At 34.2% G+C, this 23,151-nt stretch overlaps 1 protein-coding gene across 1 annotated transcript in view; it reads right to left on the bottom strand.

The window, feature by feature from the left end:
* Window positions 1–23,151, bottom strand: part of LOC114000854 (regulating synaptic membrane exocytosis protein 1) — a gene marked incomplete at its 3' end in the record, with an annotated part of 250,151 nt that overhangs the window by 36,461 nt on the left and 190,539 nt on the right. The window contains exons 11-18 of the mRNA XM_039384637.1: window positions 16,932–16,978; window positions 15,637–15,749; window positions 14,468–14,598; window positions 13,970–14,141; window positions 13,694–13,850; window positions 12,390–12,461; window positions 4,527–4,680; window positions 3,900–4,025 (exon numbers count right to left, since the gene is read on the bottom strand). Coding sequence (XP_039240571.1) covers window positions 3,900–4,025; window positions 4,527–4,680; window positions 12,390–12,461; window positions 13,694–13,850; window positions 13,970–14,141; window positions 14,468–14,598; window positions 15,637–15,749; window positions 16,932–16,978 — 972 coding nt within the window. The remainder of the gene's footprint in view (window positions 1–3,899; window positions 4,026–4,526; window positions 4,681–12,389; window positions 12,462–13,693; window positions 13,851–13,969; window positions 14,142–14,467; window positions 14,599–15,636; window positions 15,750–16,931; window positions 16,979–23,151) is intronic.

The raw sequence follows: 23,151 nt of genomic DNA, 5'->3' as shown, positions 1-23,151 counted from the left end.
TCAAAGAATATGAGCCAAAAAATGCCTGTAATAACTACATTTTCAACAAATTCCTTTTAGTGTGGCACCTACTTTTATGAGATTTCTCTTTAAAATTCAGAATTACTTTTTCCGAGCTCTTCATGATGTAATAAATACATAATAAGGTTACAGTTTTTTAATAACCTCCTGTCTCATGAACTAATTCATGAAGGAATACTTTAGGGAAAAAAGAAAGACGCTTGTTGTTTGTTTTCTGTTGGGTTTTGTGGTTTTCTAAGCCACAAAATCATACATGAAAAATCAGGGAAGGTTTGATAATGACTTACTGCAGATGGGTTTATGGGAAGAGTAGCCAGTCACCCTTTTGGGAAAATCAAACATATGTGTTCACTGGAAATAATGTGTTTGGCCAAACATAAATTCTGACTTATACTCTTGATTTTGTAATGCAATCCAAAAGAAACAAAAAAAAAGCTAATCATCCATGAAACTTTTTGTTTCTTATTGTTTCAAATTGTGGAAAATCAACTGTCTATTCTATTTTTCATTTACTGTAACCAAACACATACTACACCCAGCAAGATGGTAAAATTAATACATACTTATGCCTGTGGTAAATATGACTATGATATGAAACAGCCGTTGAATTAATCTTGCAGATTTATACACTTCAACACAATCAGAAAGACCAAGCTCCAAACCTCCTAATTATCATAAATATGAAATTAAAGGTAAACTTCCTGGAAAAATGCTAATTTAAAAGAAGCAGGGTATCCTATGAAGTACTATGGTAAAAAGAAGAGAGAAAAGATTAAAAAACAGATAAAGCAGTAGTCGTTCAATGTGTTTTATGCTTCATGCCATTATAAAATGTTCCATTGCATTGATGCAGTACAGGCAATATTTGTCTAAAATTCTAAACTGGGTAGCTTGAAATAATGGCTTGTGAGTCATGTGTGAGATTTAATTGCATCTGAAGCCACTAGCCTCATTTTGATGCAACAAAATGAACTAAAGTTAAACTGAATTTTTTAATTTTCTTTTTAAGCAAAATTTCTGTTCATAAGCTTAGAGGACAGATAGAATTTATAAGCAGGTCCCAAATTACAAACAAATATGTCTTTTAGGAAAAAACCCTACTTTTTTCTTAAGAGTTGTAAAGTAGATGCGAACTCTACATTAAATCATACGGTACTTTGTTAAGAAAAAAAGCATATCTATTGTAATTGGCCCACGGCAAACAGTAATATAAAATTCATTCAGAAAAGTGATATAAAATAGCAAATCCACCATGAAATCTTCTAATTAAAAAAACAAAGCAAAAGAATCCATCACAGTAGATTACCAATAATGTGAGAAGATGCTCACAGTTCTCTAATAAATTAAGTTGGTTTGGGAGGCATTTAAAATAAAGATTATTATTCTAAACCAAGTGTTTTCTAATGTGAGGATTTTAGTACTCACATTAATAGATTTTGCTTAAGAATAAAAGAAACATTAAAACAAACAAACAAAAAAAGTACCATGCTCTTGGAAATTGGACAATGATCCTAAGTTCTGAACAAAGTGTCTAGCTAGATATCCTAATAAAAAGCTTTTCCTAACGGTTTATATCTATACACATATATGTGTGTATATGTGCATACGAACACATATAAAAAAGTTAAAGTGGACAAATCAGTTTCACTGGAAGTTTATCACAAGAGATGCATTTGCAAGAGAGTGATAATAACTGTTTTTTACAAATATCTCTATTAATACAGAAGATATTAATAGTCAATATTCATTTTGGATCAATAAGAGGTCACTGAGAAAATTATCAAAATTAGCCAACAATTGTAATTTCTGCCATGTAACTCCCGGGTAATCACTAAACTTTGAAACCAAATTTATGTAGGCATCTACATGAATGTACTTGTTTAGATGAAGAGTTCAGTAGATGTACAACATATAATACTTATACTACCCTGGATACTAATATATAATACTTAACTAAGATTTTTTTTAAAATTCTTGGATGTGACAGAGAATCTTCATCAACTATCTGGTTTTGATCTTTCCTATGATGCTACTCTTATGTACTGAAAGCCAGTCAAACCTGCAAGAGTTAAACAGCCTCCACAACTGAAGAAATATGGGGAAAAGACGAAAAGGAAAATGGCAAAGAGGAGACCATTGCAGACAAGATTATTATTCAAGGAGAGCAAGTACATGGACCCATCTTTAAATCTTGCAAATAAGCCACGTACATCCTTATGCCTGATCTTTAAACTTCTGAAAAAAGTTTTCTAAACACTGAAAAGAACTGAAGACTGTCTCACTTCTCTGAACAAATCCAGCAGCCCATTGCTGCTGTAGCTCTGGTTTGATGGCTCATCCCCAAGAAAGCTTCAGTGTAAGGCCTGCTCCTCTCCAATCATAATTCATGCATATACCACCAGTTAAGTCACGGTTTGAGGCTTTACTGAAAGAAAAAATTCTAAACAGTTAACTGTCTATATTTATACCGACAACAGTTACGTTTTAAAGCCTCTTCCTCCCCTAATCTGCTGAATAAGAAATCTATTCATTAAATATCATCAGGAATCTCTTGACTATATGACTACCTAAATAATAAGAGAAAACATTTGTGACAAGTGGACATTACTTGAATTAGTCTGACAAGAAATCTGACTACCATATTTAAAAAGCATTTAAATTCACCTCTGAAAGGAAATTCAGTATAATAATCCAATTTAATCAATTCTGTGCCTATAAAGTTGAATTTTTAAATGTTCCAAATAACAAATGAATTCCTATACATATGTTACCATACTACAAAAGGAAAGCAGGCAAGATCACATAGAAAACTGAACTAGTTTAGATGCAAAAGCCACCTGTTATTCGATCTCTATGTTACTTGAAAACTGGACAAAGATTTCCAGAGATTTTTATGATTTACTGTTTACACGTTTTCACATCACTATGTTCTGTATTGACTTTACTGGATCATTTGGAAAGGTTTTGTCATCAGTTATAAAAAGTAGTTGCTAACTGCCAAGAAAAAAAATCAAACATTGTACTAGGATAATTGATCTTATAAGAATGGTAAAATTTGCCATTATAGTCTAGCTAAATGAATTTTTTAAAAGTAAACAAGAACCCTTAACCATTGATAATCTATTGTTTCACAGATACTGAGCTGAAATACGTTTTTAAACTTTTTTTCAGCTATAAACTAAACAGAAATTCTCATTTCTTCCATTTTATCAGAATATTATTCCTAGATATCAGAAAATAGTGCCTACTATGAGAGACCAAGTATTCTCTGAGGAGTGTAGCCACTCAATGTTTTCCAGGAAGAGATCTTTATGTCTCACGCATTTTAGACTAGAAATTTTTGCAAATTACACCCAGCACTGCAACTATCCTTGCTATGCTTGGGTACTGTACAAAGTTCACCAGAATGTTACATCAAATGTTGTGAGACTGCATATGTAGGTGTCCAAAATCTATAAGCATATGGATGCAAATCAGAGCACATGCAGCTCCCAACTAGTAAGAATGCATGCCTGGTATTTTGCTGGCTACCAAAACTGCTAAAGTCTGATATATTACAAGAATAGCTAGAGCACACATGTAGATTTATGGCTTTCTAGCAAAAATCTCTAGGCTTCATTCATGAAAAAGCAGCAGAATACTAGGACAAACACCCAAGGATCATTATTCTAGATACGTGCTATTATTGTCAACCCAGTGCGCGACTTTACAAAAAAAAAAGGTATAGATAGTTTAACCACAGCACTAGATCTATCAGTTAGGATGAATTCTCTCCCATCCCCATTGCTATCAGTCATGTTTCTAATGAAAACCTGACAATTAGGAAAACCAACAAAGACATTTGTAAAATTTTTTCCAAGTTCAGGCTGACAGTGTACCTTTCTTGATCCGACAAATATTGACTATCCAACTCTCTAGATCTGTAATCAACTGGAGTTCTGGAGGCATCATGGTGTCTAGTTGGAGAACGTGATCTTCTCATTTGATGAATTTCATCTAAACTCCTGAAAGGCAGAAATACGTAAGATCATCTTTTTTTTGCATGAATAACACAGCTTAATGGATTGCAGTACAGGTTGATTGAAGAAAGGTTTTAATCATCAAATTGTTAACACATGATTTCTAAAAGAATGCTATTAAAAATTATACCATTTGTACACACCATTATTTATTATCCTACAAATATATTTAAGCAGCTTCATACAAGATTCAGCCACTCACTGAAAAGAAATTTCCAAACCTATGTATTAGTTATGGTACAGAGGTGACAAATCACCGAGTAAATATCAGTAAGAAGAGGTAAGTCTTACAAAGTTATGATTCACCCCATGAGTGCCCTTGAATAATTAATAAAAACATATATCAAGTTCAAATAGTGCACTATTTAATTCAGATACAAAATAAGCTTTAAAACAGTGAAAAATTGCTGAACAAGACAAAATTTAATAATGACAGATCATACAAGTTTCCAACCATCTAGTATTTTATTAACTTGTGATGCCTACCTCTGTAATGGCACATTTGGTAAACGTGAACGGGGCCTGCCCTGATCGTCGCCACGGTGAGGAGACACAGAACGTGAACGATGATGTGTTGTTCTTTGCTGCTCTGGCACAGTTAGCGTTGTGGATTTACTTTCTCTAGTACTAGATCTATAACCTACTGGCAAGAGGATAACAAAAGGAAATTAGGCAATAAAGGTCTGGGTTTGGAAAGAATTCATATAGTCTTCCAGGAGCACATTATCTAAATGCTTACACAACTTTCAAGTCATCATTCAGCTATTGTTCATCCCGATGTATCATGCAGGATAAACTACTAGCATTACCTTTAAATGTCTACATGTACAGAGACTGAAAAACTGAGATATTTTTATTATGTACTGGAAGATGTGGAGGAGGGAATTGAAATAGTTTTCTGACTTGGGGAAGACTACCCTAGGTACCTTGTAGTTCAAAAGTGTCATACAGTTTATATATATAGCTAGTTTATATATAGCAAATATTTGAAAGGAATCTAAACGATATAGGTTTGCCTCATCCAAAAAATGGAAAAAGCACACTTGCATATGACAGCACAGACTCATACAGGACTACTCATATATTATATATATATATATATATATATACATATATCTCATCTTTCTGCCTCTTATTTCAGTTAAATACAAAGATGTTCTCCTACTGAACTTGGCCAAAGCCACCCGTCTAAAAAAAATACTAGCATTTAGAGTATATTGTACAGAATATTGGATGTTGCATACTTTGCAAATATTTTTTCCAAATATTATGAATAAGCGGCAAAATTTCTCGTAGTTCATTTTTATATAGGATTGTCCTGATATCAACTGTGGTGGTTTCTTCTCAGTAGCTGTTCCAGTGCTGTGTTTTGCATTTGGAATGAGAATGGTGTTGGTAACACACTGATGTTTTGGTTTTTTCTTAAGTCGTGTCTTTCCTAAGTCAAGGACTTATTTTCTTGTCTCATACTCCACCAGTGAGGAAGCACTCAAAAGAAACTGGGAGGTAGCATAGCTGGAACAGCTGACCTGAACTGACCAAAGGGATATTTCACACCACAGAATGTCATGGCCAGTATATGAACTGAGGAGAGTTACCTGGAAAGGGAGTCGGGTTTGGGAAGTGGGGTCTGGCACTGGTCAGTGAGTAGTGAGCAAATGCATTTCACATCACTTGTTTCTCCCTTTTTATTTTCATTATTATTATAATTTACCATTATTACTGTGTTTTACTTTATTTTCAATTATTAAACTGTTCTTATCTCAGCATAAAAGTTTTAGTTTGATTCTCCTCCCCATTCCAACGGAGTACGGGGGAAGAGAGGAGGGGTTGAACGAGTGTCTTTGTAGTGTTTAATTTCCAGGTGGGTTTAAACCACAACACGAATTTTTTAAAAAAATCAGCAAAAGGTTAGTACATTTTAAATAATTTATATTGCTGTGCCTTTTTCCATGTAGCATGCCTTGCTGTACACTATGAATTCCATCCTAAAACAGACCATGAAGTTCAGTCAGACGACAGCTTTTAAAAGGTAACTCTTATCTTTCCAAAAGAGCCTAAGGAGATCTGCTCAGACTTCCCTTGCTCACTTCAAGACATTTAAATTAGATTACAAGAATCCCTTGACAGAAAATCCCTTAATGATAGAAAAATTTGTCCCTTAAGTCATCCCTTAATCACTTCAGAAATTCTTGCTTAGATTCCAAAATAATCATTTTGCTCCTTCTCTGAATTTGTTTAGCACTAAAGTTCCTGTAATGTGTTATTTTGCTCAGCTAAAAAACCAGCTTATATGAGAAATCATCCTTTCATGCAGGAAAAGACTATGAATTCATCACTCAACTGACAACTGGATAAATTAAATAAGTTGTAATTTTTATGGATCTTGTTACAGAGTTTAAAGTTTGAGGGGTTTATAATTTTTCATGTAAGTTGTATAATTCTTGTAGTTCTTCTCTGATATTCTATCAAAATATTAAAGCCCTCTTTTAAAAGTGTGGCCCATATACAGAGTCTGTATTAGACTCGATCATGTATTCAATGACATTTAATTGCTGTTTACCTGCAAGTCTGAACCTTGATCATAAACATCAAAGAGGTAGTCACACTTTTTTCCTCAAATGTGTAACAGTTTACCAATGTATTCTAATGGCCTGTAAAAGCATGGAAGTATCTACTGAGGTTTATCAATCTTTTAACAAAGAAGGATGCCAATGTTTCACGGCTTTTGATGCATTTCAGAGTTCTCTAATGAAATTATAAAGAAACATGAGGATCTCCCTGATTTCAGGACAAGGTTTGGGTGCAAATATTGAAGCAAAAAAGTGACTCTATCAGGACTTCAACGGAGATTCCCTCATCTCATGTACTAAGATCGCTGCAAAAAATGTCAGGGTTTTCTGTCAGAGGAAAAATGACTATACGTGACAAAAGTTGGATATGTTCTCTTTCCCAGGATGACTAAATGTGTGTTGTATGTGCTAAAAGATATTTCATTTTCAAAAAAACCTAATGTTAGAGAAAATCCTGTCATCTCTATCAGAAGGAAAAGTAGTTCAACACTAAATTCAAAGAAATCCAAAATTTCTTTCCAAGCTTTAGGAGATTGTACTGAAATTTAATTTAAATATAAAAAATACATACAGATTTCAATTTAACACATAGAGTATTTTTAGAGTATTTCTAGTCTTCCTAAAAAATTACACCTAGGATTATCCTGTCCACTTAAAAATCTGGTATAGCAAGATGATTTTATGCTATACACTCTTTGTAGCCAAACTATCTAGGGAACAATACCCTAAACTTATGCAGTGTGTGTACACAAAGCTTACAGAACAGACAGAGCAACAGTGATTCATACTTATCCTAAGTATTAGCTCAAGCATTGCCAGGTTGGTCAAATCACATCCATACTTTCACAGTGACCATGACAGTGACAGCAACAGTAACATCTCCTCATATAAAAGCTCTGTGCTCTTCAGGGTGAGCAGAGAAAATTTTTGCATGGACCAGCATGACAGCAGCAATCAAGCTTATGGTAGTTTATGCAGAAGAAGTTTCTCAGTTGCTCATGGGAAACTGTCAGGTGTGATAGGAAATGAATACATGATGGATGATGAAAATGGTTCTAGCATATGTTTGATACCAGAATTATTTTAATTTTCTTACAGATAATACAAACAACAACAAGGTATTGTGTTAATATCACCCTGCTGCTACAGGAGGCAGGTAAATATAATCCAACTGTTTATACAGGGATTATATGATAGAAAAATAAACTATTCTGAAGAGTTATCCATAATATAAGCAAGATACCTTACTAGAAATACTTCTTGGGATACTGCCAGCTGGAGATCAGATTTTTTTCATTTTAATTAAGAAAGCTACTAAAGTTTTGGTTAAACAGATGGGCCTCGAAACAGGTTTGGGTTTTATTAAATCTTTTATTGATCCTTCTGGAGTATTGGGCTTCCCAAGGCAATACAGGCGCAGAGTGACTGGTGTAAGACCAGCTCAGGATCACGAAGATCCTTCAGAAACTTGAGCGTCTCTCATATAAGAAGAGGTTGAGAGATTTAAAATAATATTTTCTTCATGTCGGTAGGGGTTGGCATACCAGAAAAACCTGTCAAAATCACTTTTTTTAAAGCAGAACTTCAAATTAAAGTTACTTTCAGCTATTGATATAAACTCCTTTTATGAACAGTTCTATGAGCTGATTAAAAAATGATACATATATCACTGCAAGATACTAATAATAAATGAGGATGGTACAATTACATGAAAGATAAGATGTATTTTTGATAAGACAAAGGAAAAATACTTTTCTTCAAATATTCTGGAAGTTATCAAAGTGCCACTATTTTTGACATAGCAGTCTTTACTTCCATTTACAAGCAATGATTCTTTGCAGCTGCTGAAACCTCCAGAAAAATAGTTTTTTTTGTTATTACTAAATTCTAATACTGCATTTACTTTAGCAATTCATAAAACACTTGAAACTATTGTTTCAGGAATTTCCAATGTTAGTTAAACTAGCCAAAATATTTTTATCATTCATTTCTTTAGTTTTCCTGGAGATGAAGTGAAATTTTGTAGTTATGTGTTAGTTTTTTAGAAAATGAGAAATAACCTTTGTGAAAATCTTGAGAAATTAAGGGGCAAAATAACTTCCTTCTTTTCTCAATATTTCAGGAAAATGTATAAATTAACAACTTTAAGGCAGATTCTGCCTGACTAACCTGATCACCTTTTTGACAAGGTCACCCTCTTAGTGGATGAGGACAAGGCTGTGGATGTAGTTTACCTAGACTTTAGTAAAGTGTTTGACACTGTTTCCCACAGGATTCTCCCACAGACTCTGGCAGCTCATGGCTTGGACGAATGCGCTGTTCATTGGGCAAAAAACTGGCTGGCAGGCAGGGCTTAGAGAATGGTGGCGAATGGAGTTATATCCAGCTGGTGGACGGCCACTAGTGGGGTTCCCCAAGGCCTAGTGTTGGGGCCAGCCCAGTTTTATGTCTTTATTAATGATCTGGACAAGGGGATCGAGTACACCCTCAGTCAGTTTGCAGATAACACCAGGCTGGGTGAGTGTTGATTCCTGGAGGGCAGGAAGGCTCTGCAGAGGACAGGCTGGATCCACGGACCAAGGCCAACAGTATGAGGTTACACAAGGCCAAGTGTACCTGGGTCACAACAGCCCCATGCAGCACTACAGGCGTGGGGCAAAGTGGCTGCAAAGCAGCTCAGCAGAAAAGGACCTGGGGGTCTGGTCGACAGCCAGTTTAACATGAGCCAGCAGAGTGCACAGGCAGCCAAGAAGGCCAATGGCATCCCAGCCTGTATCAGAAATAGTGTGGCCAGCGGGACCAGGGCAGTGAGTGTCCACCTGCACTCAGCACTGGCGAGGCAGCACCTCAAATCCTCTCTTCAGTTTTGAGCCCCTCACTACAAGATAATGAGGTGCTGGAGTGTGTCCAGAAAAGGGTAACGAAGCTGAAGGGTCTAGAGAGTAAGTCCTATGAGGAGCAGCTGAGGGAGCTGGGAATGTTTAGCCTGGAGAAAATGAGGCTCAGGGTGGCCTTACTGCTCTCTACAACTACCAGAAAGGAGGTTGTGTTGAGGTGGGGACTGGCCTCTTCTCACAGGTAACAAGTGACAGAATAAGAGGAAATGGACTCAATTTGTGCTAGGGTAGGCTTAGACTAGATATTAGGAAAATTTTTTTCCCTGAAAAGGTTGCTGAGCACTAGAACAGGCTTCCCAGGGAAGTGGTGGATCATCATCCCTGGAACTGTTCAAAAAGCATGTGGATGTGTCACTGAGGACATGGTTTAGTGGTGAACACAGCGGTGCTGGTTTAACAGTTGGACTACATGATCTTAAAGTCCTTTTCCAACCTTAATGTTTCAACAATTCTATGCATATACCTTTAATAATGACAGAGCTTATTTATCATATATAAGCATATTGGTGGGTAACACTGACAAAAAAAGTGGTAAAGGAAGGAAAAGGGAAATATTTAAAGGGAAATATTTTCTTTTGTGTCACATTTTGTAAACTCAAATTTGATATCCGTACTTCTGTTGAGAAGGAACATCTTAATCCTACACTAATCTAGTTGAGGCCAACAGAGGCTATGCCAAAATGGTGTGTCACCATACTACAATGTGGATACTCACTCTTCCTTCCTGCATTCATACCTTGCAAGAGGATGCATGGGAAATCTGAACCAGAGAAGAGCTGGGGTATAGTCTGGTGAGGACCATGGTTCTGAAGGACAGTAGAAAAGCAGGGGTAAAGGCCCTGCAACATGACAAGGAACTTGCATGGAACTTAGTTTTAACAGAGGAAACTATTAAATGGAGAAGATACTGTATTACTCATTCAGTGCAAATGAAGGTAGCAGTCCAAAGCCTTAGATGATTTAACAGTGTGATAAATAAGGAAGGTTGGACAGGAGGGTAGAAATGCATATATAAACTTGATCTCCAGTCAACTTTGCAAATCTGCACCTAAGATTTTCAAGCAATTCAACAGACAGTGGGACTAGCAACCTTTTCTAGGTCTTACTGCAAAATACATTTATATATGCCATCTTGGCTGTTGTATATTTGTGGCTGATGACTCAAATTTTCTTTGGCCCTGTGTGCCTGAAATTTAACACCCTTTTAAGAACTCAAGGTGCACTGGCAAACAAAACTCCCACACTTATATGCATATCCACTTTACATAGGAATCACAAACACATGAACTCCACTTACAATTGCTGAACAAATGTATCCATTAAACTCAAAATGGACAAATTTGTGCTTAGTCAGGTCAACTAATAGAATGTTTCAAATTAGGTGGACTTCAGAAGGAGTTTCCTCACTAGACCCTTTGGTTTTCAGTTTGGAGACTCTCAGCTCATTGTAAATCCAATTCTAAAGATTAAATCCTGCTCTTTTCTGCAATGATCTCTGAGAAAGCTTGAAGACGTGCATTCTTCAAATGCACACCTGAGCATGAAGTCCCAAGAAATTTCAGTAAGAATCAGTTACTCAAATGTTGACCCAGTGAACAAAGTCCAGTATATTCAGTTGAACCATTTTGAATGTGTTCTGTCAAATGGAAAATTATTCCTTTCAAATGGATCTACTGAAGGACCAGCAGTTGAAAAAATGCCTGTTTTTAATACACTAAAATCTTAAATATAAGTAAGTCTACAAAGATATGCCATAGATAGACTACATTGTCAACTACAGAAAAAAAAAAAAGAAAAGAAGTAATAGACAGCAAAAATATTTAGAACCTATCATTTATTTTCGTTTTAAATGTTCACTCTCTCTGCTGATGCAAAAATATCAAAGCAAATATCATAACTAGACATACATGAGCAAATTTCTCTCTTAGCAACTCAGGTGCTAAGTGTATTAAATTAATGAAAGAACCCAATCAGCATCAAAGGAAGGAGAATTTGGCTCAGTAAACATCAAAATGATACTGCATTAAAAAAATATGTGATTTATTTGTCTGTTTATATAGTGGATAAATAAATTGTGAGATTATTTTAAACACAGACAGAGAGTTTTCCAAATCTCACCACGATTCAATTCAGTGATTTTCATCAGGAAGATCCACAGAAACTGATTTAGTGCTAACAATGACATAGTGTCTCTTCAATTAGCTTGGGACAATTGGGAAACGTATTTATCTGGCATGTGGCAACAGTCAAATAGAACTAGAAAAATGTTGTATCCAAGATAATCCTCAAGATTTTCAGTATGTTAAGGAATGCTGAATTAAAAGTCAAACCATGACAATCTCTAAAAGTATATATTTATGAACATTTAGGGTAATGATAGTTCATGAAGGCTTACGAAAACTATAAAAGATATAGCCATGCTACATGCATCTTAATCTACAGCCATGCATTATCAATAAAGTCCATGGGAGACTGCATTATATCTAAATTTCAAGCAAAAAGCAAAATAACAAAATACACTTTCAATAAACACTGAAATATTAATTACTATTTTAAAATGCGTCGATTTTTAAAATTTATATTTTAAATAATGCTTGGAGCATTATGCAGTAAACAATTAAAAAATTTGAATGAACCAGTGGTTCACATAAAAAGCATGATATGTAAAAGAAATATAAATGAATGAATAGTAGAATCTTTTAATTCTCCACAATTTAGTACAAGTACCATGGAATAATCAGGAAAACTGTTTCTTTTCACAATGTACTCTCCGAAACCAGCATCCTCAATATTCCAAAATGTTGTAAAGAAACAAAAACAAACAAGCAAAAAAGAAGAAGTAGAAGAAGAAAGCAGGACCATGCTCTTCACCCACGCACCTGGAGGAACAACTCCAATACCATCATCAACATCATAATCTGAGATGTCACTATCACTGATTGGCCGAGATCCTGCACAACAGTAAGGTAAACAAATACCTGAACATCTGGTTGTGTTATAAAATGTAAGAATATGTTCATTTAACATACTACTGAAACTAAAAAGATGATTTTAAGTGAAAACAATAGAGAACTAAACTGCAATGACTAATTGACATTTCACAAGACAGCTGTGCCAGTTTAACATCTTACAGCTGCTGCAGCCTCCTTTCCCTTTCTCTTTCTCTCAATTCCTCAGTAATCCTCTACTAGAATAGTTTATTTCACTAAGCCTGCAGAAAGTGAAACTCAAATAAAGGAAAAAAATCTCTTTTGTGCTATTTCTGTGAATAAGCTGAATCAGCTTGCTGAACAGGAAGGGAGATGAGGCAGCATATGGTGAGAGAGGGGAAGCGGAAACAGCACTGCCAGCTTTTAGAAAAGCTCAAATATCTCATGAAAACTAACCTTTAATTTGCTCTGTCTATACATATCCTCTGTTTGGGCATGTATGCAGCAATTACAGCAGTATGACATATTTATAATTTATTCCTGAGTGTTCACCAATTTTCTACACATTGGCTGGAGTGAATGACTTCCATGTTTCAAAAAGATCAGAAAATAGCTTGGAAATGTATTTTAAAATAATGCCCTACACCCTTCATATACCTAAATAAATCTTAAATTAATTTAAATTAACAGAGAAGCTACAGTATTCAAATATTTCAATACATTCCTTCTTTTAACGTGTCTCATACAAACCTGAAATCAGACTCATGAAAACAACTGTACTTCCCAAACACATGCATACAATTTCTCTTTGCTGCCACAATACCTATCTTGTCTGATTGTATAATGACCATACCGGAGGTTGAGACTAACTTTATGCATAGTGTTTTTAAGCCTTGTAAGTCTTTAAAGGCTTCCTTGTTTTAAAATAAAATGCTTTTATTTATTAAAAAAAGTATCCAATAATTATGACCTTTCTATTTAAAAGGAAATTTATGCAAAAAAAACTCTGAACAATTTTCTTCTGCCATAGAAGACCAATCAATTGCAGCAGTTTTCACCTACTTGAAAGCTATACATCACAAGCATAAGGCTGGCATGTCATAATGTCGTAATTTACATCTCCTTTCTGCCACACATTTTCATTATTTTTAAGACTATGAAATAGTATTTTTATCTTGTATAAGGAGTTTAAATACCCTTATACCGTATATAGCATTTAAAATTTAAAAGAGTTTAATGGAATTTGGACCTACTTTGTAATTTTTTGCTAGTGCTTTCTCCACCATGAACATGTCTTCTTGGCATGAAAGGTGATGGCTGAGGCAGAGGTAGTGAAGATTCATCATGTGTCTGTAGCTTATACCAATGTGGTTCATCATCTAAAAGTGCTGTCTCCAGCTCTATAAGAATCTAGTATAAAAATCATCAGGTTTTAATTTTACTTTTTGAAGGCACACACAGAAACATATAAAATATACATATACATATGTATTCAATGAACTCAAAAGAAATATGACTGTATGTATCACCTCTCCAAGAAATTCACTCTCTTCTTCTTGTACTCTTGGCTGGTCCCATACAGTTATTTCAAGCATTCGTTCTCTAAAATCTCTACGATGTACGTGTGAGTAGAGAAAAGTTTGGTTCCATTTTGGCTCTAGACTTTTCTTTACTGTTTTGGTCCTTCTTTTACTCTTATCACTGAAACATAAATAGTGATTGTAAATTGTCTGTAGAGATAAATTGCAAAATGCCATCTACTCATTAGCACTCAACTGTTTTCATTCTTTCTGATCTGATAATGCCTACATGAAAAAAGCATTTGCTGTACAGTGAACTGCATTCATACAAAAGTCCACAAAGTTAACTTGATACTGACTTGCATGATTGAAGCGCAGTTTTTTGTTATAAATTATCTAGCTGTAAAAAGTTGTAAAAATGAGTTCTTTACTTCATAATCATTCATTAAAAGTTAATTCAATACATGGTAAATTACAACATAATTTTCTAAACTGAAATTCTACTACCTTCTGTCTGGAAGAAAATACATTTTTACATAGGGATTTCTGGGGCGTCCATCTACTCTTGGTGGCAAATCTGTTGCTTGCAGAACGTTTACTATTAACTGATGTCCCACTTTGTCATACCAGAGTTTAACCTAGAAGAATCAAGTTAACATTACTGAAAATGAAGAAAAAACAGAATTTTCAGAATGCATCACAATAACCACAATGTCAAAGTAACCATTGCTTTTTTCTAAGAGACAATAAGATGTTTTTATTTCAAATCCCTTAATATTTAACTTTGATGAAAAAGATGATGGTGTATACCTGACTTTTTTATTTACCACATCTGAATAAAATGGTGGTGCCTGATTATACTTATGTTATTTACTATACTCACTGCATAATCTTGTATCTGTGAGTGCATTTAAACCATCATATGTCTTAGCTCTGAAGCTTAAAACTACATTAAACAGTAAGCCCTGAATGCAGCTAAACTCAAGACATAGTTGAAATCTATGTACTCAAATTTGTAACCCTTTCAAATGTTCTTATGAAAAATATAATATAAAGCTAAATAATTTCTTAAGAGAATCATAATATTATGAAATTTTTGAGCCTGCTGTATACTTAGAAATTAATATGATCAATATAAAAATGTAAGAATGTACAAAACAAAGTCTAAGTACTTACAGTATATTTAATAAGAAGAACTTCAATTAGTATTACAGACAGTTCCAGGATGTACTGTGTATCTAAATTAAAATGCACTACTGAATGCATTAACAACGCTTAACAAATGCTTAGCAAATACACAGCTCTTTAAATGCCCCCTTAAAGAGGATAAAGTGATACTTAGGCTTGTTATCTGCAGATTACTGGGCAGGTACAGAAAAGTCACCATTTTCAGCGCAGGGGCCCCAAGATGCCAAGTTCCAAGACACTTTTATGGGCTCCTTTCAAGGTAAATTCCTGTGCTCTTTAGGTATTAAGACAACTCCTTACTTCCACTATGATTACAGTACTGGCTTGTGAGTGCATAGAGAAGGTGTTAAAAAACATTTGAAAGATGTTAGTCTTTAGCAGCAACAGACATTTCTCTTGATCTCCCAACAGACCTTGGGAATGTGCAGGGCTGAGGACCAGCACTTCATAAATTTCAATTAACAACTCAAGAAACAAAATATGCTCACAGAAAGCTGGCCTGGTAGGACTTGTGGTGCATCCCGTAGGGCTCCAGGGCTGGTCGGAGATATAACAGAAATAGAAGGCCTTTCCATCTTCTGAGATTCAAAAGAACTTGAACCTAAAACCAAGTGAGAAAGAAATGAAGTTACCATTCCAAATTTTGAAGGAAATTTGGATAACTTATGAATTGCTTTTTCTTTGAATTGTATAAAGTTTGTACTTATACACACTATAACTGGATTAATAGGCAGAAAGATTTTAAACTGATGTAGACAGCATGGTGAAAAGACTGCCTGCTTACCCTTACCCCAGATTAAACCTGTCCTTTTTTGTGTTATTTGAAGTAACATATAAAAAAGTGCTCCTCATATATCATTGACAAACCATAGCAAGTGTTGTAAATAAAATATTGTTCTCTGATAGAAATATACATCTTCCTTCCCACCCAAACTATTCTGATTGTATGATCTCAAATCTTTGATGAATAAACCATATCTGTTTTATGGTTTATTTTTCTGGTAGCCTCTGAAATTTTAATAGGAAGCTGTGCAGCACATGCATCTGGCATGCAGGGTGTTCCAGCAAGTGCTGAACATTATCAATTTTCCACCAGCGAAACAGAGCCCTCAGTAATGATATGAGCTCATGACAGGTTTAACAGCACTCGTTGAGTGCACGAGGCCCTGTCCCAGGGAGCATTTCTGGTTGCATCTCAGAAAAGGCTCAGATGACAAAGGAGTGGGAGCCATGGCCCTCACATACTCAAGCTAACTACGTTCAAATGGCAGAGCTGAAAAGAACACTCTTCTTTTGAAGTATGACACACAAAAAATTCACCTAATCAACACTTATCTAAGAACACTGTCAAGAAAAAGAGAAGCAAGAACACTGGGCTTATGCTGAATGGTGCAGGAGGTGAAATCCCAACAGCACTTTGTACTTTTGGTACCTCTTATACCTGTTTTCTCTCTTTTGTTAGGGCAAGTAAATGACTGGTTTGGGCCATAGCATATATACAAGTAGGGTACTAACAACAAAATGTATAGAAGAAAATAAGGAAATTATGCTAACATTTGAAATCTGTATAGCTTTATTAAAATCTGTATTGCTTCACATTTAACACACAAGACCAAAACCCACCGAATTTTGTCACACAAAAATCTCAGCACCAATGTGATTTCCAGTGATCATCTTTCATATAAATTCATAGAATTTCAAAAAATTCAAGAAAATTTACAGCTGAAACAATTGTGCTAGGTACATTATCATGCTTAGAAGACAGAACAAGGAGTGTACTCACTAGACTCTAATGGGGGGTGAGAAGTCTCAGGAATCCGTGGAATATCACTAAAATGTGAACACGTAGTAATTAGAAACAACAGTGATCAACTTCAGCTGTGACAAATACACTTCTGGAACAGTTTTAGGATCTGTTTCTGTTCTAATGGGTTACAAGGAAAGAAAGAGGAAATATCTAAAATCATGCTTTCCACGAGCATTCACAAAAATCCTACTAATGCAAACTACTTCTTTTGGGTTAAGGAACTATCAGATGTACCAATATGAGCACTGCAATGTTAATATTGTGGATGGATTACATGATACTTTTACAGCCAGAATAAAGTAAGAGAGCTTTTAGGAAGAGAAAGGTGGCAAAACGAAGTACAGCTATGGATGTTCAACTATTTTTTGGAGGAATAAAAATCAAAAAAATAAGACAAAGATTAACTCACTAGTAATTTTTATATAAACGTCTCAAGGAGTTCAAAGAATGAAACTGATGAAAATGTCTTAAAATAATAAAAAAGAAAAACAAATGACATTAGCAATGTTAGACAAACAGGATAATGCATTTTTCCAAAAGATTAAAAAAAAAAATCAAACTATTTTACAGTTGGGTATGGACATTTTTCAACATACACGTACCCAGCACATATACAGGCAATAAGCAAAATCAAACTAGTTAAGTGCACAAATATCTATCAAATTTTGCCATCAACAAATTTACTCTTCTATCCAAATGTGGATGACGCTAGCTTCTGGTTATCTTCTATTCCTAGCCATCATTGAAAATGCATTGCAAGAGCAAGAAACAACTGCTATTTTACAAATCTTAGCAAGGCAGATGAGCAGGAAAATGGAAACAAATCTCTTGGGTGAATTACTCCAAAATATTTTCATCCAAACAAACTAATCCAAAATTGGAACTACAATAACAGTTCTGAAGATTTACAAGATTTTTTAAGTCTATAGCTGAGCATTTTAAAGGTATTCAGGCATTTGTCTGTTCAGTGAAACATTATTTTACTGACTTGGAAGTCAATAAAATTATGACTTCTATGTATATAAAAGTCACTTATGAAAAAGAAACAGACACTTGTATCAGAAAAGAAATGTCGCAGTGACCAATCAATCTTAAATTCGCTTTTCATGTCCTGCATTTTAAACTTATGGTGCCAGTGTTTTAAAATAGACTATTTCAGCTCTGAGTTAGTCTCACATTAACTTACATCTCACATCACTAAACAAGAATGTGCTTCTCCTTGTCTTGATTTTGTAAGACAAGGGTAATGTGGTTTCCTCAAACTCACGGAAATATAACTGAATTAGACATTCTTGACATGGCACAGCACTACTTTACAAACATATGAACAGATTAATGACCTGATGCACAGCAGAGCTGCTATGCAGACTTCTTCCTCATAACATTTTTTCTCTTTGCAGAGGAGTATTTTGAGGGCATTTTTCCCCACCTGAAATATTTACTTACCATACTCAAACAGATTTTTCTGTTCAATACAATGTTAAGTTTGCAATGTTTTCTTGTGCTAGAATATGAACACTCATCTGCAGTACTGGTAAATGACAAAAACAATCACACCTTTCCTAATACTTTACTTATCAGACAGAAAATAATTGAAAATACAATTTTAAAAATGCATTTGTCTAAACTCTTTGATTCCTTGACAGAAAAAATATGAGATAGAACATAAATTTCAATTCCAGACAAAATACATGGTTCAATAGAAATGTTATTTGAAATCTCTAAAACTTAACAGTACAATGGACAGGTTTTAAAAAATATATATACATATAATTTATATATATAAAAGACATAGTATTTAGATATATATATTTGTATAGAGAGAGATATATTATGCATGTGCATGTGTGTGTATGCGTATACAAATTATTGCCAGAAAATCTCTTCCCTAATATATTTATCTTGTTTAAGTAGAGCTTCACAGCGCAAGGCACAAAAATAAAATAAAATAATAGATAAGGAAAGAAAGTATGCAGTATAGCAGTGATCACCAAACTTGTGTCAGAGTATTCTAATAAGCTCTGTAACAGTTCTGCTTTCTGCTGTCGATTTCAAAATGTACTGAAGTATACCTATCCTTCTATCTATAGGTGAATTTCTTACAAATTCAATAATCCAGTTTACATAATAATTTCTTAAATATTAGATGCACAAAAGAAAGGTAACTGGAGTACTAGACTATCAAATATGTGAGTGGTATTTTTTTTAATGTTAGCATTTTATTAAAGAATGAAAATTCTAAAAGGAAACTATAACCTAAAACTTTTTAGGTAAAAAAATTGGTCTTATCTAGCCAGCTTTTAATTTTGGATTGCAGAAAATATTCTGACACTATGATTTACAAAAAAGCTCTTCAGAAGAAGCACTAGCTCATGACTTAAAATATTCAAAATTAGACTAGTCAAAGAAAATTATAAAAACAAAGTGAAAAGTTGCACAACTGTAATTTCACTCCCCTTTTGGAGTAATATGAATGTGAGAAAAGTAGTGTGAGACACGCATCCAGTAAAGAGCTCCCAACATCAAACTTTGTCTTTCTATCTCTACCTTGGAAGGCCAAGATACTTAGTGGTTTATGTGATATTACACGTTATTATCTTATGTCTGATCCTTTCACACCTCAATGAATATATAAATTACACCAAATACCTTAGGTTGAAACTACTCTGTGCAGATATATGGTTTGTGAGACATATATTTTGTAAAACACAGGAACAGCTATAATTTCTCTGACTGATATAGTCAGAAGGCAAACCTAATTCAAACGTGGTTGTAACCCACAGTTTTTCAGGTTGCTCTAGGAACAGACGTATCATCTTCTTCACCCTAGAGAGTTTTAAAGAGTTTCTGAGTACCTCTCCCCGATGCTCACTCTGCTATTTCCAAAGCCATTCCTTCCCATCAGAACCTGTAGATCAATCTGCAATATGCACTAATTGCAACACTTGAGAAGCTCTCTGGAGTTCAGTACTGCCTGGTTTATGATGGAGGTTCAGCCCCCTTGCAGGGACCTAGAGCACAGTAATGGTGCCCACATAGAGGAGCTGAATCACACCAGAAAAACAACACTTTCAGCAGTTTTGGAAATCCAAGCAAAGATAGCTAGCATCCAACAAAGAAAAGAAAGGCAAAGGAAAAAAAAACATTTGTTTTACCTTCACTATCCCATAGAGCTCATCCAAGCACACAAGAGACAGCTAGTTACCATGCCACGTTTCGTCTCCAAAAAGCACACTGCCAGAGGATTTTCTATGCTGTCCTATGTTAACCACCTCTCACATTGTAGGTAATTCTTCCCCTCATATTTAGATAGCCAACCCAATAATTCTACTTTTTATAGGTTTCTTATCTACCTTGTGTTGCAGTCATTAGCACTAGTGCCAATTAGCTTCTATGCAGTTTTCATGGTTCTGTTGTGGTTATATTGTTTATTATTGTTATGCCTTCATCTGCTAATAGTGTTATGTGCTTCACATTTTTCTCTAATAAACATCCTACAATCATCCATTACTCAAAATTACATTTGCTGGTAGACATAGAAATCCAAATTTACAAGACTGAGCAAATTGTTTGGACAGCAATTTTGTAACTGGCAGTCTAATTTGCGGGCAGTCTAATTTGTGTGCTTACAGTCCTTCCATTATTCACTTAAGACAAACTGTGTTATATTTTGGCTTTTTAGACCTAATATGCTAGGAATTTTTAAATCAAGACCATTAACTGTTCTGCCACATTATTTGCATTATTAATACTGAGAGATGAAAACACTTAAATTATGCAGACAAAATAACATTTTTTGAGCCTTTCGGGAACCTATTCCCTCACAGGAATTTAAGCTGTAATGGATTATCACTTCATGCTGTATGAAGCAGCTTCAATTTTGCTGAGTCAGCGCCTAAAGTAGCCACCAGAACTTTGATATACCAAATTTGCTGGATGGGATGAAAAAAAATTCCTGGTCACGAGCTTGAAACAATGTCATAGTTTGGTAAACAAGACAAGGTGAAGGTAGGGAGAAAATCAAAGTAATCTGTTAATGCAGATTTGTTGTATAATTTCCCATTATACAACACAATTTACATAGATTATTAAAAAAAAAAAGCCTGTGCAGTATGCTCTTTCTTTTTGTTTAATAATATCAGAATTTCCTTTGTTGTATGTCCAAAATTTTTGTTTATTTTAAGACAACAGACAGGTAAATCCCAATCTGATACAAAACAACAGGGCTTTGACTCATTACTGCTGGAAAAAAAAGAACTATCTGTAAATTTTAAAGTTATATGTTCTGGTCACTTTGGGATATTCATCTGTTCTTCTCATTAAAAAAACCCAAAACAACCCAACCCTCAAGCAAAAGAAAAAAAATTGAGACACAGCTTTACATGAATAGTGTTACATTACATAAAAAACCTCCATGCCAAGACTCCATTTATCTCAAAATAAAAGCACAATCTGATGTGCTCTATTTTTACTATATATGGAAAAACTATGCATGCGTCAGCCAAAGCAAAACTTTACATTTTATTGGTACTATTTCTGGGTGCATTTTTTAAGTGTAAAATCCACTGCTTATATTCAGGAACGTTCTTTGATTCTAAACACACTTGCAAAAAGTGTAGTACGTTCTTTCAGGTTTTTTCAGGAATATATCACTGGAATGAGGTCCCCTTGTACTTCATTTTTCAAAATTATTAGATTTATCAAATATGTAAACTAAAATAATTCAACTGGCTTAGTATTGAAATACTAAAAAAAGTTTTAATACTTTAAATTTTGACACATAACATTTGCAATTATATTGATCAAATTATTTAAAATACTAGTCTAGAACTTTGCTTTTACATCAGTTGTACAAATAATTTTCCAGGTTTTCTTCCATTGAGACATGGAATTAAGTCATGTACAGTATCAACATATCTCTTTTTTGATCATTTGATCATAAAAACTCGACTTCAAAAATTCTTTTAAGGCATTTTATTTTAAATTACAAAGATGTAGGACTGAATTTGCAATTTTCAGTCTAGAACGTCTGCTCATTTATCTTACTCAAAAAATGTAAAATAAGGTTTCTATTCCCCCCACAGTCTTCATCTGTGCGGGATCACTCAAAGGCAGAATTTATTTGCAAAATATAGCTACACACACAGAGTATAGACAAAATCAAAAATCAAAATGTAAAAGAAGGTTTTAATCAGAAAGAAGACTAATCGTTTTTTGTTTCTAAAGCTGAAAATATATCATTTGAGACACGTAAAAATTATAATTAGCAAATTCAAAATGAAACAATCACGTGTAAGGAGGAAACGGTTTATCATCTACCTATAGGGCAGTGTTATTTAGAGATATACAGTGAGTGCACATGAAATCTGAGAAGGTGACAAACTATAAGAAGATTTAAATCCTTTTAATTTGATTTTTTTTTAACTAGCCAAGATTCACTTTTTATTGTTAATCACATGACTCTGTTCTGCAATATAAATGTGAATTTAAAATATATGATTCATATTCACTCCAGTAACACAGCTCAAAACATTCTTGATATCAATAAAACAACTATGACAATTGCAGGGCCAACCCCACTAATCTTAGCAATTCAAACAGATTTTATTTTCTTTCTAAGCTCTATTTGGGCTACCAAAAATATAAGAATTGTTATGAACCTTGATTCATAATAAATGAAAATAAAGATTATAAACATAAAATGTTAATGCTAATTTTTGATGAAATCTTTTATTTCCATTTTTGACTTTGATGACAATCATTTAAGGATAAATACAGTATTTTCAATTTACTGTTACATTTCCTTTTTTAAGCTCTTCAAAGAAGGCCTGTTTAAAATCCTACTAGGATTGACTTCTTAGGAACCTGAAATGCTTCTCTATAACTCATGAAGACTTGTATAATTTATTCTGATCTAATGAAGCTGAAAGCCTGAAAACCATGCTGAAAAGCAGAGGCGTACTTAATTCACCAATTTTCCTTTGCCACCTGGCAAACACCATCATATTCCTTTGACCATACAGAGAACATTTATACTTATATATACATATATTATACATTTGTCACTGCAAAGATCCAAGATTGTAAATGGTAGTGAAGAAAATGGAATATATTGAATGTCAGTAATAGAAAGTGAATCATATTCCATTATTAAGCAATAAAAAATAATGAACTCACAAATAATCCCTTTAGAAGA

This window comes from Pipra filicauda, unplaced genomic scaffold, assembly GCF_003945595.2.
Source record: "Pipra filicauda isolate LSUMZ 115617 unplaced genomic scaffold, ASM394559v2 scaffold365_size864120_pilon, whole genome shotgun sequence".
Classification (NCBI taxonomy): Eukaryota; Metazoa; Chordata; class Aves; order Passeriformes; family Pipridae; genus Pipra; species Pipra filicauda.
This window is presented reverse-complemented; position numbering and strand designations above follow the sequence as displayed.